We start from the raw sequence: 19,480 nt of genomic DNA, 5'->3' as shown, positions 1-19,480 counted from the left end.
AGTAAACATGTATCTTGAGAGTTTGAAAAGTCTGTTTTTTTTGTTTTTGGGGTGTTTTTATTTTTATATTTTTAATAGCCTTCAACACACAGTCGTTTCTGACACTAACAAAAAAGAGCAGAAGTGGCCCGGTATCTTCACTCAACAGGAAGTACAGATGAAAATGATCTATTAAACTAAATCTGACGCATTGACGTTTTGTACACGTTCCCTGACAAGAAGAGAGAGAGAGAGCAGGAAGTAGCCTGAGAAAATGTTTTAAAGTCCCAATTTAGATAATATTTCCTTTACTGGCAGAATATGGCAAAGACAGTGCAAAGATACAAGCCTCTCTCGTTTGATGTAGCCTTTACGGAGATCTCCTCATTTGCACATGAGTGAATGTCCTTGAATGTCATCACCTGAGAAAAAGCCAGATCAAGTCACCACAACACTGATCCATTTGATTGACTGGTGGCGACGTCATCACTGATGTCATTACTTCAAACCGACGCACAAACCTCCCACAATACGGCATTTCCGTATTCATTGAAAGTTAAACAAAATTCGTTAACCTTTGTTCACCTAATCTGATATAAGGAATCCCGTTTCCCAGAGCAACCAGATCAGCGAGGCAGCGTCGGTCGTTTGGGAGTTTAGTGTGTCAACATCATAGATCAGACAACAAAGTAACCAAACGAACCTCAGTTGTTTTCTGGTGTTTTATCAGTGTCCTAGAATTCATTTGAAGTGCCACAGCGTAGATGGACAATATATGCCACGTTTACGTGGCTCCGGCCTCTCACCCGCCCTCCACATCATAAATGCACGTGTCACTCACGAGTAACTGCAATCTCACCCAATGATGGCCTGCAACCTGGCTTAGGCTGTGGCTGTGCGCTGGGGTCACTCAGAGGCATGTCAACTTTAACGAAGGCTCTACAGAAACAAAAATCGGGGTGGGCTTCTGTTTTGCTTTGGACTTTTATTTTGTCTCATAGATTTTTGTTTTTGCATGTGTTGGTATGGCGATGATCGGGGCCTAGTTTTTCAAAAGTTATCCATTCAGATTTTCACCTGTCGGATAGGATTAAATACATAGAAATTGAATGATGAAACTGACTAATAACTGGCCTGAATAAGGACTCTTGTTCTGTTCATTCTCTTTCTATACATCAAATCCTATCCAATGGGCAAAATCCAGATAAATAACTTTTGAAAAACTGGCCCAGGACTGGGAATGCTTGTATATGCATGCAGGCTGCTCTCTCCTCCACACTCTTCCAGAGAGAGTTCTCCTGACAAGCTGTGTTGCTCTTCCTCCCACTCCACCCCCCACTTTCCTCCCACTCCACCCCCCACTTTCCTCCCACTCCACCCCCCACTTTCCTCTTCCACCCTGATGACTCACCTACCACCTTTCCACTCTGTCCTCTCCCAACCCCTGTCCTCACTCTGTCATCTCCCTACCCCTGTCCCCACTCTGTCCTCTACCAAAACCTGTCTCCATTCTGTCATCTCCCAACCCCTGTCCCCACTCTGTCCTCTACCAAAACCTGTCACCACTCTGTCCCCTATCCCCACGCTGTCCTCTTCCAACTCTGTCCCCTGTCCCCACTCTGTCCTCTCCCAACCCCTGTCCCCACTCTGTCCTCTACCAACTCTGTCCCCACTCTGTACCCTGTCCCCACTCTGTCCTCTCCCAACTCTGTCCCCACTCTGTCCTCTCCCAACTCTGTCCCCACTCTGTCCTCTATCCCTACTCTGTCCCCTGTCCCCACTCTGTCCTCTCCCAACCCTGTCCCCACTCTGTCCTGTTCCCACTCTGTCCCCTGTGTCCACTCTGTCCTCTCCCAACTCTGTCCCCTGTCCCCACTTTCAGACTGCGCAGTGTGAAGATGGAGCAGAGGAAACTCAACGATCAGGCCAACACATTAGTGGACCTGGCTAAGGTAAGCAGACCCAGGGCAGATCCTAGCTCACAAAGGCCAGGCAGCAAGGCTTTTCAAAGGGCGGTATGTGGCCCCTGGCTGCCGCATTGATGTGGATGGCATTTGCACTCCAGGTGTCTATTTTAAAATGTTTAGAAGCAGGTGCTTTAATGTGTGTTTGGACTGCCAGGCCCCCCACTGCTGTCCATAGACCTGTGGTTACAGAAGTCTGTCTAGGCCGAGAGGATAGAGGACTGGGTAGCCATGTAAAACATTTACTAAACTCTGCTGTTATATGTTGGTTATTCACCTTCTCAGATGTCATTACTTCCCTGTGTCGTAAAAAAGACAGCAGTGCTTTGTTTTTCCTGTGAAGTCGTTTGTAGATAATTCTCACAGTTTATGACTCAGCTAATGACAGACATGTGAGCTCAGATAAATGTGTTCTCTCGTTAACGTAATTGACAGGCTAGGGAATTTCATATTAGTAACACTGTGACTAGACATCCCTCCAACTACAGGAACAGCTGGAACATACTGAGGTAGAACAGTGACGTCTACATGACCTCCTGAGGTAGAACAGTGACGTCTACATGACATACTGAGGTAGAACAGTGACGTCTACATGACCTCCTGAGGTAGAACAGTGACGTCTACATGACATACTGAGGTAGAACAGTGACGTCTACATGACCTCCTGAGGTAGAACAGTGACGTCTACATGACATACTGAGGTAGAACAGTGACGTCGACATGACCTCCTGAGGTAGAACAGTGACGTCTACATGACCTCCTGAGGTAGAACAGTGACGTCTACATGACCTCCTGAGGTAGAACAGTGACGTCTACATGACATACTAAGGTAGAACAGTGACGTCTACATGACATACTGAGGTAGAACAGTGACTTCTACATGACCTCCTGAGGTAGAACAGTGACGTCTACATGACATACTGAGGTAGAACAGTGACGTCGACATGACCTCCTGAGGTAGAACAGTGACGTCGACGTAACCTCCTGAGGTAGAACAGTGACGTCGACATGACCTCCTGAGGTAGAACAATGACATAGAAATTACATCCTGAGGTAGAACAATGACATAGAAATGACATCCTGAGGTAGACTAAAGTAATTTGTTTGGATAGTACTTGTTTATTTGTACCAAAAAAATAATGATATACTATATGAATATATTTATATATTATATGTGTTTTTATATTTTTTTATCTAAACACTTACTACCCAAATGGCCTTACTTTGAATTTCAGGTGCCTAAGACCTCTGCACAGTACTGTAAATATTCATTGTTGTTACCTATTAAGGAGTCATGGTTAATCTGTAAAATTCATGACTAGTGTCATATTAATGCTTTTAGTTAATACAATAAATGAAAGGTCCCACAACCGCCTCTCTGCTCCCCTCTGCTTGCAGACCCAGAACGTGATGTACGACCTGGTGTCGGAGCTGCAGGAGCGTAGCGAGGAGCTGGACAAGCGCATCGGCATGCTGGAAGACAAGCTGGACTCGGTGACGGGTAGCCTACAGGCGCTGCCCTGCCTCATCTCCCAAGCCATAACCCAGCAGCAGCAGGAATTCCTGGACGGCTTTCTGCACCGCTTCCGGCCCGCCTCGCTCGGCTCTGAACGCTCCGAACGTTCGGAGCGCTCCTGGACCTCCACCGCCCGTCGGCGCCGCTCGCCCTCCACGGCACCGCACACCTCCTCTGACAGCGGCTAGCCCTGGAGATGCCTCAAACTGGCCTAAACAGCACCACCACCCGACGATAAAGACTTCTCTGTTGGAGCCCCGTAAAGTTTCCCCAATCCCACCCTGTGCTGTCACATCCAAATCAAACACGGCTGTGACTGAACTTCCGGGGTAAGACTGAACCGGAAACCACTCCACTGCGAATGAATGAAAACTTCGACACATCCTCTAAAGGACAACCTTAACGACTTAAACCGAAATAAGTAGAGATAATGGTTTATGTTTTAGCCATTGTATGGCTGTTCAAGTTAGCTTTTTTTGTAAAAGCCCTTGTATAGTTAAACCGACTGAATTCAGGGTTGTTGGGGTGAGAGCTGGCTATCACACCAGAGTCCTTAACCCAGTGGGGGGGGGGGGGGGGGGGGGGGGGGGGGGGGGGTGACTGGGAGATATCTCCGTCTGTGGGTGGGGTTTGGCTGGGCTTGCCTGGCCTGCCAGGTCAGAGCAGTCTACGAGGGGGGGGGGGGGGGGGGGGGAGGACAGAAGATACCCGCGTCCACGTCGAAAGGAAAAGTCAAAACGGCGGACTTTTCTTTTTACAAGACTAGTGTCATGGTTTTTTATCCATTAGCTAAGGTGATGGTTCAAGAGGGCCTTTGAAAGCTCTGAGTCGGTTCAGTGTTGAAACGCACTTAAGGGGTGGTGGGGGGGGAGGGGGGGGTCACTCAAAAGGAGAAACAAGGGAGATGCACATGACATTACTACTGAGTAGGAAGATTTACACAAATGCCAACTTCAAAGTTTTTGTTTCCCTGTTCTTACCAAGGGAAAGTTGAGAGCGACTATCTTTTTTAGTTACATATTGACATGTGATTTTTCAGTGCCTGAATGTACAAATAGTAGAGGGTTATTTAATTACTAATTTCAGAGCAAGTTTTTTACAATGTTAACACTTAATACAAGCATTGCATTCCTTTTTCAGATACATTCCTCTTCAAAAATTGTCTTAATGTAATGCATAACATTGCCTCCATTACACACTCTAAATGTTTATCCTTTTTTTTCTTTTCTTTTGGTACTAACCACTACAACTGAATAGGCTAGTGAGAAGGTGAAGACTTAAGACGGAATATGTTTGAGAGTTCACTTCAAGCTCCATGCTGCACATTCATACACACACAAAACTATGAAATGTAGTCTACCTTTTACTTTACTACAAATCAGAGCTTCCACGGGTCTTCAGATAACGGCATGGTTTGTCTTCTGGGAAATGGCGAAAGGCACACGATACTGACCGAACTGAGAAACCAGCCCCTCCCCACCCCTTGCTTGCATGGTTCTGTGCAAAAATGACGATGGAGCAAAACCTTTTGGATGGCTTGATGATTTACATTTTTATTTTATGCTACTTTAGTTGGTTTGTTTTTTTTACTGACATTTCTTTTTTTTTATTAGGAACCTAGGATTTCTAGAGTTGCAAATCTAGAGTTGCAGTAATGTGTTACTGTATAACAAATGCATTCCCTGTTTTAAATAAATCCTGACAGAATACAAATAAAGTACTAAATAAATACTTGGATGGTTATAGACAGTAAGTTGCTGCAAAGTACCACAAGGTGTCCAATATAATTATCTTGACCTCCTATTTAAAAATGTTACATCATCAATCTAGAAAACGCTGTAAAAACGAAATTATTTTGATAAGGAGAACAAATCATTCAAAGAAAATCTGCTGAAAATGTCATAGTCTGTATCTCTCTAATCGCCAAACATGCCTGCATCTTTAAGTATCCACTAGTGGTCAGGCTGTCCAGAGAGCTCTTGGTTAAATAACATGTTCGGGTTTTCTGTGAATAGGACCTAATCAAGCATGAATCTTTTTATTTTGAACTTGAGTTAATCAAGCACGGTTCTTCACTGCCCTTCAACACTCAAACCATCCACTTCAATTGAGGGTTATCACTCCATTACGTACACTCTCTCTTGAAGTCCGCTTCCACACCTTCCAGGTGATTAGAGGGCTACTCAGTTGGGCTCTGACTAGTTGTAGGCCCACCAGGGTTAACCTCTTCAAATGTTCGAGAATTACCTCATTCGGTCCTCACGAAAAACTACATCTCCATAGACAAATATTATGATTTCTTTTTTGCATTGCTCTAAAAACATATTATTTTTTTTATTTAAATTTTTTTGTGGGGGGGGGTGCGGTTGAAAGGTTGGGGAACCCTTGTGTCCGTCTCCAGATGGGGGACCCACTATGTCCCTGTCCAGATGTTATAGGACCAGTACACAGACCTCACAGGTGCTTGCACATCCTCTCCGGGGAGTGGGGGTACATCAGCTGGCAGAGGGACAGAGAGAGAGGCAAAGAGGGAGATTACAGCCATAACTCATTTACCCACAGATGTCCGTTGGGCCTCATGGGGTTTTGGAAGCAGCAAGAGTTGGTGTCCTGTGAACATGACCTCACTGTAGATGTCACAGAACAACTGGGACAAAGAAGGAGCCGACGGAGAGAAGCCCAAGTTCTGGAGTAGTACAGAAATATACGTTTAGACAGGGTATTGCTATCTGTGTTTAAAGTCATACTAGAATTGCATTTCAACACATAATTGTTCCTTCTGACCCCAGGGTTTTTTCTACAAGCTAACTGCCCAAACGTTGTTCCAATAGCTGTTACAGCAACATACAGTGGAATCCATGATTTATGAAAATAGTGTCCTCACCAAAAACGCCCTAATTTTAATAAAAAAGGGAAATGATATATATATATATAATTTTTATATATATATATATATTCAGTACATACATGTCAAACGTTGGTACACACCAATTCACCCACATTGTACAATTATAGAGCAGACATCACAACTATGAAATAACACATAAGGAATTACTTTGTCTTAAAGTAATGACATTTCATTTTGCTTATGTGAGCTATTCTTGCTATAATATGGACTACTACAGTACAGATATAATGATGGTCTTCTGTATAGCAACCCTATATACAATACAACTGATTGGCTCAAACGCATTAAGAAGGAAAGGAATTTTCACAAATAAACAAGACCACTGTTTATGGGAAAGCATTCCAGGTGACTATATGAGGAAGCTGGTTGAGAGAATGCAGTGTGCAAAGGTGTCATCAAGGTAATGTGTGGATACGTTGAAGAACCTATAACATAAAATGTATTTTGATCTATTTAACACTATGGTTACTACAAGATTCCATGTTTTATTTCATAGTTTTATGTCTTCACTATTATCCAACAATGTGGAAAACAGCTAAACTGAAGAAATACCGTTGAATGAGTAGGTGTATCCAAACTTTTGATTGGTACTGGATATATATTTAATGATTATATCTGGGAAAGAAGATAATCTATTATATCATTCAAGAAAAAGAACAGGCTGCTTCTCAAAGCTAGCAACTGCTTTTAAACTGGGTAAAACAAGATGAAAACTCGAGAAGTGATGTATACCATTGTTATGTGTGTACACTGCCAAATAATGCATTTGTAGTAGCAGAATAAACCAACTATATTGGATGGCGATCAGTGATAGTATTTTCTCCATATAATATATATTGTTCTTCAGTTTGCAGGTGACAGTTGTGCCACAAAGAGGAGAACATCTGGTCATTAAAGATTATCTTCTGCTTTGATTTCACACTAGTTTTTTGTCAGTAGTCAGATTACTGATATTTTAAAAGAGAAATATTTGATAAGGTTTTAAATGTACTGTATATAGTTTTAGTGTGTTATCAATGACTATCTGCAATCCCACCTACACTACATTTTCTTTCTATTTTTTGCCTTGGTCAACTGTACTTCCACATACAGTATGTCCCTCTGACTTGTGAATTTGAGACGGTTACCTTTTGGTTAAAGGCCCAGTTCTCTAATCACTAAGCCAAAAGCCACCCTGTCTTTGGACTGTATAGAATAAGGTGTAATGACAAAATGAATCTCTCTGGGACGCCCAACATCGTTTTGCTTCTGAGTAACCAATACTGCGACACATTATGTAATAACTTCACGTGGATGAAAGTAACTGTGTTTCCAGCACATTTTCTGAAAACTGTAAATCCTTCCACGGTATTTGACAGTTCCTCCAACTTGTCATGACCAGATTTGGTTGTCGAGAGGAGCCGACCACGAGCAGAGAAACTGGGACATGCCGTGCCAAGAGCCAGCAGAATGGCCGAATGTTGCTGTGTCACAGGATACGTGCGCCAACAAACAATGCAGAGGCGACAGTCCTAAAACACCATTACCTGAGTCCACATTGGTATAAAACAAAACCTATCCAGCAGCTTAGCCCAGGTTCTGAGGTCGACTGTGAGCCGTGGTCACGAATGCACTGGTCAGGCTTAACGACGGGATTTATATGTACAAAACGGTCCCCTGACGCCGATTACACAGAGTGGTCAGTCATTGGAGAGTTGGTGACATGCTCTCTTTTCCAATAAATGTTGTACCCCCCTGCCCCCCACACCCCCCGATCCTTGGTATTACTCAACCCTCACCAACAACAGAAGGTTATGAAAAAAAGTCTCTGTAGGATGCCAACATCGGCAGAGGACGTCGTTTATTGAATTATGTGGCCACTGCTTTCGCCCCGCCTTACTCGGAGGCTACGACCAGCTGCAATATCCGAACGCTGCTCCAATCACTTTTAGCTAATGTGGTTGGGTATGCACTGGGGGGATATCAAACAGGACGGGATTTGAGCCACATGTTCTGTCTATTCTTTACAAACAGTGGCGACAAGAGGAGGGTGGAGCCCAGTGGCTTTCTGCGGGCGTGTTTCACTGAGCAAGCGTGTCCCAGTTTTCTGTATTCATCATCCAGCTCACCCAGAGAACGTCTCAGAGAAACGGGATGAAACATTCCAAATTAGCTTGTCTGCAGCAGTCTGTCATGGCTCCTCTGCTTCATTTGGCTATGGAGACAGAGGCCTGTTCTGGTGCCCTGAGCCACACCAGGACCTCATACCAGGAAACTGTGTGTGTGTGTGCGTACGTTGGTGTGTGTGTGTGTGCGTGCGTGTGTGTGCGTGCGCGCGTGCATGTGTGCGTGTGCGTGTGTGTGTGCGCGCGCTGTTGAGCGTGTCCTCCATATGACTCAGTCTCTTCAACCAAGGCCAAAGATTCGCATGATCATATCTCACTACTCGTTTTAAAAAATCCTCACATGCAATTTTGTAAATTGGTTCTCAGAACGTGTCCATCTACAGTAACATCGAACACTCACATCACTTGGCAGCCGTCTGGCGTTTTGTCATCCAATACATCAACCTCTAGTCTGTGATCAAAGTCAGCAATCCCGATACCATTTAATAAACAGGGAAGGTCACTTAGAGCAAAACATTTTCTGTCAGTTACAGACAAACAACGTTTAGAAGGACTGTGGTGTGGAATAGACTTCCCGTTTGTTCATTTTCCGTCTTTGTTACATTTCTATGTACGCTGCTCTTTATATTGTTCTGGGCAGTTGTGACCTTGCACATAATTACCGCATCAGCACAACCGTGTAGGCCCCCTGTGGTCTCAGCTCAGAGGACATCAGAGGACAGGACCAGACCAGGAGGCCCGAGGGCGGTGCCACGGGGGAATCCAATGCTTACTCAGGGGGCGGGAGGTGGTGGGTGTCGGGGGGCGGGGGGGGCTTGGGGATATTCACTTCAAATGCCTTTGCCCGGAGGTTTCTCTCCATATCAATGGGCAGATGTACAATACAGTGGACCGTGGAGGAAGAGCCGGCTGGATGATGAAACAATGCAACTGCGCAGTGCACTCTGTCATCCACAGTGATAACCACGTCCGCTGGAATGTCAGCCAGAGCCACAGAATTCAAGTGCTCCAAGTGCATTGTGAAAAGCATGCTGTTTCAATAGGGTTCTGAAACCGTGTTCCGTACGGAAACGGTGCGGAAGAGAACGTCAGCCACCTCTGTGAGTGGTTCTGCGGTTGATTAACTGATGGATGGATGACCACAGTGGGCCTACACAGGCAGCTCCGGCCGGAGTTTTTCTACAGTCACGGTTCGTAAAAAAACATCCACGAAGATTCAAACACGAGGCACAGGATTACAGAACTCTCTGTATCAGGTTACTGTAGGCATTCCTGGGGGAGGCAAGCTTTAGTTAGCTCAGCGTCAGCAGCCTAGCTCACTACATCCCCGGGGGGGGGGGGTAAAAAATCGAAACAGGTGAGGTGCTACTGACTGCCAGTTTGGATCGAAGCACAGTGGGATTTGGGGAACACATCATGAACCTGACAAAGCTGAAAGTAAGTAAAGACAGCTGTGTAATCCGGCCCAAAGCCCTTATTCTGAGGAAACACGGTCAGGAGAAGCAGGAATATGGCTCCCGGTGTTGTGCTCTCTGTGCATCTGGCGATGGGAGAAGACATGAAAAAACGGAGTGGAAAAAGAGAGGAAGAAGGGTGACGGAGAAAGAGTTGAGGACAGACTGAGTGAGACAGTGGCTGATAGAGGCAGCTGGAGATGGTGGGGGGAAGAGAAAGAAAAAGAGAGAGATTAAGGTGTAAGTGCCAGAGAGAGAGAGAGAGAGAAACTGGAAGAAATTGAAAGGGAGAAAAGTCGATGGATCCATGTACCGGAGTATGCTGCCATCTAGTGTCAGCCTAGGGCTCAGTTTATGATCTGAGAATAGAATTGAATTATAGATAATGGCATGAGCTATTTTGCAGATATTAGATAGTGGTTGTAATGTGATTAATATAGTAAGAATGATGGCTTATGAGTTTAAAGATATTATTTTGCATTAACCAGACATAAACACATTTTTTAATATTTTTTCCAGAAAGTAAATAATTATTTAATAGGGAAATGTGAAATCTGTTCTAATCCAAAAACACATTCAGAACGCCCATTGAGATGCAACACATTGTCATGGACGTTTAAGCAATTTTCTGCCAGAGGTGTCTGATCTGTACTACATCTAGCTTTTGAGTGTAAATATTTATAGACGCTCTCCCACAGAGATTAGCGTACCCGTGCCAGCTCCAACACAAGGGCTGTTCAGGTTTAATGTTTAAGCTGCGCATCCTCTCAGTTTGACTGCCTGCGATAACATAGCTGAGTCACCTGAGAGGGGCTGGTCAGGCCTGTTTCTAGGCAGCCATTTTGAGAACAGTTCTGCCTCACAGAACTCAAAGTTTTGCTACTCACAACTAACCAGTGTGAAGCTTGCCCTTAGCAACAACAAGGTAAGCTGTCTACATTCTAAAGTGTTTTTAACTTTCACACTACGTTGTATGGATCTGACTTTCACTGTGAACCAAATAATACTTTAGGACTACTGTGATGACAGTTATAGTTTGATCATTTGTCTGAACATTAAGGCTAAGTGTTCATGGTGAGCCAAAGGTGCATGTTAAGCCTCTTTTGTCTTGTTATTTGAGTAACATTCTGTAGAAATGCAGGATTTACGCCAAAAGGCTAGTTTGGTTTTTGCCTTTTTTGAGATTGGGGCCGAGGAGCTGGAAACAGCATGCTAACACAGAGAGCCTAAACTGTTTCTGACATTGACTGCACAATGTGATTAATTAGTTTTCCTCATACTCCAATGACACGGAGGCAGTTGTATGCTGTTTTCTCAGTCCTGTAAAGAAAAAAGGCTCTTTTCTTTCTCAAGATCAAACATTCTTGTGGACCGCTATTCATAGCTGACATATAACATATTTGTGTCACATCATCATCATAACAAAGGAGAGTAAGCAGAAACATTTCCAATTGGAGTAAATAAATAACTACCAATGTCATCCCTTATTTCAAGCTAGAGAAAACACAGCGTTAGTATTTAAAAAAGCTACATCCTTACAACACCGAAACACAAAACAATGGACCTTATCTTTCTTAGATTTGAAATGATTAACTAAGCCCAGACCTGTCACTCTGTATTCCAGCCCGTAGTATGAAAAACTGGAGTAAGATATTCAAAAGAGGAGACCCTGAGAATGTGGATAGGGACTCCTCTTCGAAGACAAACTCTGTCAACAGTGCTCAAGGGGAGTTGGAGGGTACTCTAAAGGACAGGCTGAGGACTCTTGTCCCCCCATCGTGGGGCAGTATTCTCCGGAAATGGAGGAAAGGTGGAGCAGACTCGAACCTGGGCTCCACGGGGGTCACGATTGTCCCCAACGGGACCAGGGTGAGTCCACCCGTCAGCCCCATATGGGACAGGAGGCACTGGGACACTCAGGACTCCCTGGAGACCTCCAGCAAGGGTTCTCACAAGCCCGTGTTGAGAGACAGCCCCGTGGACAACGACCTGCTCCTTTACCTCCCAGAGGAATCCGAGCTGACCAGCATCCACCCGGCGGAGTACTATGCAGAGAAGCTCGAGGTCTACAAGCTGAAGTACTCCTACCTGAAATCCTGGCCGGGGTTACTCAGGCTCCTGGCTGGACTCGAGCTCCTCTTCGGTGGTTTGGTCCTTGCCTGTGTCTGTGCCTACATCTACAAGGACAGCGAGTGGTCGAACGCCTTCGGGCTGTACGGCGGTGGACTGAGCACACCGGGTTACACCTACAAGGGACCCATGACTCTGTTCGTTTTGGCGGTGGTGGGTCTGGCGTGGATCGTGACCGTCATCCTGCTGGTGATGGGGCTGACGATGTACTACCGCACCATCCTGCTGGATTCCCCCTGGTGGCCCCTCACCGAGGGCATCGTCAACGTGGCCCTGTTCCTCCTCTACATGGCGTCCGGCATCGTGTACCTGAACGACCTCAACCGCGGGGGACTGTGTTACATGACCATCGGCATTAACCCCATGATGTCCAGCCTGTGTCGGGTGGCCGGGGGTCAGATGGCCGCCGCGGCCTTCCTCTTCATCAACATGCTGATCTACCTCATCGGCTTCGTGGTGTGCTTGAAGATGTGGAGGCACGAGGCGGCCCGCCTGGAGAGGGAGGCCTTCCCGAACCAGGTAGGCGATCCGCCTTAAATTGAAAAGTTCCCCTGATCCACTTTTGTCTTGCTATCCTACTGAAGTCCCTACCCCCCACAGGCGTCCTGTTGCCCCGCAATCGACAGCATAAGTTCAACCAGCTACACCAGAAACCCACCGAAATCTGTGTTTCTTCCCCCCTCCTTATTTCCATTCACTGGACAGAATGAATGCACGCTAGCCTTCGAGAATTCGAACCTCGGGGCCACGTGAAGCTTGGATGCTGCCATTGAACGGGGCGCGACAGAAGCGCTATAGCAGCCGTCACTGATTTTAAAGGAGGCATGCCTTAATGCAAGGAGGGGAAACGAAGGCCCCGGGGGGGCCAGCTGCACCATGCGAGCCAATTCAATTCGGACCATGTTTGCTTGGATTATAAAAGCAATTATTTGTTTTTTGCGGTTATTAAAAACACTCCAGCCCACACTATAATTATGTGGAAATTATAATGGACCTACACATGTTTTTATAAATGCTTTTTCTGGCCCTCAAAACAAAATGTGCATGAACAAAATAATATTGTGACCCTTGACTCTAAATGTTTGCTCATACATTCCTAAATGGCTGAGGGTGGATGGCAATGCCTGAAGCTCAGTAGGTCTAGTGTAGCTTTTCTGTAAGGAGGAGTTGTTATTCTAAACCCCTGACCATGAATACTCTGACACTCTCCTTATTGCCTTTTTCCTCTGTCCAAGATTTGACAGTTGTTACTGCAGGAGACTGACTCATGGCTTTCTGTATTGTTCAATGGCACCAGGAAGTTGCTGTGGGAATGGTGTCAGATCAAGCAGTTCTTAGAGGTCATGGAAAGAGTTACTGTATCTGGGAATTAGTCAACCACGCCTAGGGTCCCAAAATGATGTCTGTGAAACTATTCTTGATGTTTTGGATGTATGGATGGACAACAGAAGACCACATAGAAGGACATACAGCTCCTGATTTAAAACCTTTTTTATTTACTTTTTCTTTCCTTTCCAAAAACGTTTTGAGTTTAATGTTCAATTTCCAGTGGTCTCTTAGTTTTAACCCTTCTGTTCCTCACTCAAAACCTTCCTTTTCGACTTTTTTGGAAAGGAATGTAAAAGGTGCAGTGTGCTCTTACTTTTTTCCGGAGCTTTATACTGTTCAATGCCAACAAAAGGCCTACACCAACTTTAACTTCCTTTGGGGGTGTCAATGAACAGGAATCTTTCAATCAGTCTATACATTTGATTACTACTGACTGGGCCACTGAAGGACATTCACTTTTTTATTTCTTAGTTCCCTGTCACTTTGACTGTGTTACGGGTCATTGTCATGGTAAAATGGGAACTTCTGTCCCAGTTCCAGTTTCCTTGCAGAGTGCATTATTACAGAAAAAGTAGTACAGACAAAGTGAGTACACCCATATCTTGAATTCCTGGTGTAGGTTGTCACATTGTTTGGATTTCGCTCCATTGCAAAGTTGTTTGGTTTTCATATTGTAATTCTGTTTTTGTTGTTTTTACTTTCCCTGCACTTGACGCTATAGTTGCTAAATAAACCTGAGGTGTTTCTATGATGCCAAATTCTTCAACTTTTGCTTCAGGAGCATCTGAGACCCATCCCTTTGGCCCAGAGAAAACCTCTCAACCCACAGACAAAGAGAATTGTGTTTGAGGATGAGATGGACAGCTCACTGAGGGCAGCCAAACCCATCCACATCACAGCGTTTCCTCAAGAGGAGCCAGGCACTCGGAACAGAGCCATACCCACAGGGTACGCCCAGAGGCCCAGAGTCATCGCAGATTATGTCATGTGAGTGTGAGTGAGAAGACCTATGTCTACCATCATGACTCTTGTCTGGATGTACAGTATTTAATAAGTATATATATATACTGTATATATTTAGTATTTTTTATGTTTTATTAGATTAAATTATTTTAATAGAAATATTAAAATTAGAGTTTTGCTTAGTACAATAGTGGGCTAAATTAAGTCTAAGCTGCAAATATATAAGCACCGGAAACAGCACGCAAAGCCACGCTCGACCACACCAGATCGTCCTGGGCCACGCTTGACCACGCTAGACCACGTCAGATCACGCCAGATCATCCTGGGCTGTGCAAGACCACGCTAAACCACGTTAGGCCACGCTAGACCACACTAGATCAACCTGGGCCACGCAAGACCACGCTAAACAACACTAGGCCATCCTAGGCCCCACTAGACCACACCAAACCACGCTAGACCACACTACACCACGCTAAACAACATTAGGCCATCCTAGGCCACGCTAGACCACACCAAACCACGCTAGACCACACTACACCACCCTAAACAACACTAGACCACGCTAAACCACCCTAGCGATGCTAGGCTATGCTAGACCACGCTAGGCCATGCTACACCACCCTAAACAACACTAGACCACGCTAAACCACCCTAGCGATGCTAGGCTATGCTAGACCACGCTAGGCCATGCTACACCACCTGAATTCTAAAATGGCATGAAGTGATCATATCAGGTTAATTCCTATGAGGTCAAATAATCATATTGTATGTCAAATTCAAAAGTGATGTTATCTATCATGGGCTTTTGCCTTCTTTTATTTCTAAAGGAAATACCCAGAAATCACCTCTTTCGAGGACAGGGAGAAATACAAAGCTGTCTTTAATGACCAGTATCAGGAGTACAAGGACCTTCACAGAGACATTGGTGCCACACTCATGAAGTTCAGCAAGCTGGACGCCATGATGGGTAAACTCGTCAAAGATGGTGGCAGTCTTGAGGTGAGTGATTTCTAACGATGTAAATCCAGGCTTGAGCCTTGATGAGGTTTCGATCTCACAAGGACACTACACAACACAAGACTGGGAGAGAAGCCCCCACTTAAAATAAGGATAAGAATGTGTTGTTGAGATCAATGAGTGTCAAATTTCATTTCCAGCATAAAAGGCTTCAGATAAAAATGTAATATATACCTGCAATATTTTTACTAATTTAATCTTGGGTATTTATTTATTTTTTGTTATGTAGGAGCAGAAGAGAATCCAGCAAATTTTAAAGAAGTATGAGCAGAAGAAGAATGTAAGTGATGTCTCTTGAAGTCCTCGCACGTTTCCTTGCCCCTCGGATTTAGCAATCATCACAACGTTTAGCTGAGATGTATTCAGAAATGTTTCTTTTGTGTAAACACCCAGGAAATATTTTCTTTCTCAATAAAGCAGTCCGTTCATGCGAATAATGTTGCTGCCACTTTGAAATGTGGCCTCCAGAAAGGCTAATTTAACACATCTACATTACTACAACAATCAGGCAACGCTGGGAAAGATGTGAGGTGACGGAGCTTCAGTCATCACAGTGTTTGTTTCTGTGTGACTTCGCAGGACACCGGCTTCCTGGAGAAGAAGGAACGATGTGACTATCTGAAAGCAAAATTAAGCCATATCAAGAACAGGATCCGGGATTTCGACCTGGAGAGCTTGGCAAAGAGTCGGAAGTGAAGGAATAGTGCTTAAAGGGAAAAGGGGGCCATTCGTATTCTGTTCCTGCCACATCTTTGATTGTCTTTCTCTGGGAGATTGTTATGCCAGCACTTACTGTGTCTTGGGTGTGTTGATGATTTAGATTTTTGTATAAAGTCTGTATAAATCAGTAATTGTGTATTCCCCTTACTTCCCTGCAAAGAACATGTCGTTGCTCATTGTTAGGATGTCCCTGGAAGGTCAGAAGGTTGTGTTATAATCCTCTGGATGTATATTGGAGGTCCTATGTTTGCAGGGCTGCTACACTGTAGGCTACAATATTGTTGTAAAAGATTGTGCAGTTGTAATGAATCCTTGGGACACACATTTTGATAAGATGTAAATGTTTGTTAGTTTTTTTGCTAGTTCTTCACAGTAGAATACTTGGCCTCAAAATACTGCAGGTGAGTTTTGCTCATGGATTGAATGCACCCATAAACCAACACAGATTGCAATTGTGTTATACCTTTGGACTTCCACATTGCATTGGGTAAAACTGTATTTACAAGAATATACACTATCAATTTGTTGGAGAGCTTTTATTAAATTTTTGTATTTTCCTAGTGTGAAGAAACAGGTATAATATTATTTTTATATTAAAAGTCAAATGTTACTGCCCAGTGTTTTAAAATGTCTATTAAATTTGACCTATTTTTTTATGATAAACAGCTGCAGTTTTTCCTTTACAAAATGTTTTTTGTATCATCTTAATTTAGAGAAACAGGTACAATATTATCGTTATATGAAATGTAAGAAGGAACTGCCCAATGTTTTAAAATTGTCTATAATTATGACCTATTTTTATTAATTCAATTGTTTTCCTTTCCTATATGTTTAAGCAATCCAAAAAACAGACTTCCCGAACCACTAGCACATGCTTTTCTAGATTGTTTAACAGGCCAGATTAAACTTGACATAATCCTCTGAGTAATTTCAAACATTCTGTTCACAATAGAAGTTTCCGTTTCAGGGATTTGAAGTGTTTTTGTTTCCCTCCAATTTACTTCAATATATGGCAACTTAAAACATTGTTTTAAGTTGTGTAAACGTATGTGTATGTGTAAACGCAATTTTTACTTGGCAGTTACTTTTAAAATAAGATGTTAAAAGGCCAGTTGGGTGCCAACAATAAATCTGAAGCTATATCCTAGTCAAGACATGTCATACTATAGTTATTTGTTATGTTTTATATACATCAATCTATGAACATTTATTTAAAATAATTGTATTTGAGTAATATATTTGAAAAATATTTTATTCTGAAAAATAAATGTTAATAATTTATGCCTAAACCCATCAAAGATTCCCTACAGGAGGTGTACATTTTTCCAGTACAGTCTTACATCAAATAAATGCATAATTAGGTGGATGTTTCTCAAAAAACATGACTTTAGCATCTGCAAAAGTCAAGTATCATTCTGAGGACTGACTCATCCTTAAATCTGAATGCAATTTTTAGATAAAAAAAAAAAGTTTTGGGGGAAAAACATACTACAAAATATGTATCTGTTGTTTGCCTACAAACCATAAAAATGTTATACTAGATTATGTTAACATCAAACTATTGCATGTATTATAATATACAACCTGTGGATCTGTCTCATAGCTGTAACACTTTTTCAAGTTCCTGCAACACTTAACTTAAGCTGTAGATATCTTTGATGTATCACCTAGAGAAAAGTATTCCTCAGAGGAACACAAGTAAATGTATTCATTTACATGGCTTCAGAATGCTTAGACATTAATTTCATTATAATTGGCATTGTTACTATTCCAACAACTAAAAGAAACAACAACTAAAACAACAGAAATTGAGAAAAATGCTTGATTTCATTTAATGGAAATGGTTTGAGTTGTACATACAGTGGGGAGAACAAGTATTTGATACACTGCCGATTTTGCAGGTTTTCCTACTTACAAAGCATGTAGAGGTCTGTAATTTTTATCATAGGTACTCTTCAACTGTGAGAGACGGAATCTAAAACAAAAATCCAGAAAATCACATTGTATGATTTTTTTAATAATTAATTTGCATTTTAATTGCATGACATAAGTATTTGATACATCAGAAAAGCAGAACTCAATATTTTGTACAGAAACCTTTGTTTGCAATTACAGAGATCATACGTTTCCTGTAGTTCTTGACCAGGTTTGCACACACTGCAGCAGGGATTTTGGCCCACTCCTCCATACAGACCTTCTCCAGATCATTCAGGTTTCGGTGCTGTCGCTGGGCAATACGGACTTTCAGCTCCCTCCAAAGATTCTCACAGACCTGTTAGTTTTTCTTTAAGAAGCCCTCCTGTTCTCCACTCATTACCTGTATTAACTGCACCTGTTTGAACTCATTACCTGTATAAAAGACACCTGTCCACACACTCAATCAAACAGACTCCAACCTCTCCACAATGGCCAAGACCAGAGAGCTGTGTAAGGACATCAGGGATGAAATTGTAGACCTGCACAAGGCTGGGATGGGCTACAGGACAATATGCAAGCAGCTTGGTGAGAAGGCAACAACTGTTGGACCAATTATTAGAAAATGGAAGAAGTTCAAGATGACGGTCAATCTCCCTCTGTCTGGGGCTCCATGCAAGATCTCACCTCGTGGGGCATCAATGATCATGAGGAAGGTGAGGGATCAGCCCAGAACTACACAGCCTGGTCAATGACCTGAAGAGAGCTGGGACCACAGTCTCAAAGAAAACCATTAGTAACACACTACGCCGTCATGGATTAAAATCATGCAGCGCACGCAAGGTCCCTGTGCTCAAGCCAGCGCATGTCCAAGCCCGTCTGAAGTTTGCCAATGACCATCTGGATGATCCAGAGGAGGAATGGGAGAAGGTCATGTGGTCTGATGAGACAAAAATTTGGTCTTTGGCTTTTTGGTCTAAACTCCACTCGCAGTGTTTGGAGGAAGAAGAAGGATGAGTACAACCCCAAGAACACCATCCCAACCGTGAAGTGTGGAAGTGTAAACATCATTCTTTGGGGATGCTTTTCTGCAAAGGGGACAGGACGACTGCACCATATTGAGGGGAGGATGGATGGGGCCATGTATGTAGAGATCTTGGCCAACAACCTACTTCCCTCAGTAAGAGCATTGAAGATGGGTCGTGGCTGGGTCTTCCAGCATGACAACGACCCATAACACACAGCCAGGGCAACTAAGGAGTGGCTCTGTAAGAAGCATCTCAAGGTCCTGGAATGGCCTAGCCAGTCTCCAGACCTGAACCCAATAGAAAATCTTTGGAGGGAGCTGAAAGTCCGTATTGCCCAGCAACAGCCCCGAAACCTGAAGGATCTGGAGAAGGTCTGTATGGAGGAGTGGGCCAAAATCCCTGCTGCAGTGTGTGCAAACCTGGTCAAGAACTACAGGAAACGTATTATCCCTG

General features: G+C 43.6%; 2 protein-coding genes across 8 annotated transcripts in view; both read left to right on the top strand.

The window, feature by feature from the left end:
* The window catches only part of kcnn1a (potassium intermediate/small conductance calcium-activated channel, subfamily N, member 1a), a 55,204-nt gene extending 51,165 nt beyond the window's left edge, over positions 1–4,039 (top strand). For all 7 annotated transcript variants that reach the window (XM_013132024.4, XM_013132023.4, XM_034291441.1 and 4 more), the window contains 2 exons: positions 1,862–1,931; positions 3,342–4,039. In XM_013132024.4, coding sequence (XP_012987478.1) covers positions 1,862–1,931; positions 3,342–3,647 — 376 coding nt within the window. In that variant the 3' untranslated portion in view covers positions 3,648–4,039. The remainder of the gene's footprint in view (positions 1–1,861; positions 1,932–3,341) is intronic.
* A 6,702-nt stretch (positions 4,040–10,741) lies between these two features.
* Positions 10,742–16,697, top strand: ocel1 (occludin/ELL domain containing 1). Its single transcript, XM_010894084.3, has 6 exons — positions 10,742–10,851; positions 11,551–12,575; positions 14,164–14,372; positions 15,176–15,347; positions 15,595–15,645; positions 15,945–16,697. Exons 2-6 carry the CDS (start codon positions 11,559–11,561, stop codon positions 16,059–16,061), a joined length of 1,566 nt encoding a protein of 521 aa, XP_010892386.2. The 5' UTR covers positions 10,742–10,851; positions 11,551–11,558; the 3' UTR covers positions 16,062–16,697.
* Positions 16,698–19,480: the final 2,783 nt, after the last annotated feature.

The sequence above is a fragment of the Esox lucius genome, chromosome 3 (assembly GCF_011004845.1).
Source record: "Esox lucius isolate fEsoLuc1 chromosome 3, fEsoLuc1.pri, whole genome shotgun sequence".
NCBI classification, from domain to species: domain Eukaryota; kingdom Metazoa; phylum Chordata; class Actinopteri; order Esociformes; family Esocidae; genus Esox; species Esox lucius.
Note: the sequence above shows the minus strand (reverse complement) of the source record. Positions and strands in the feature narration are given on the sequence as shown.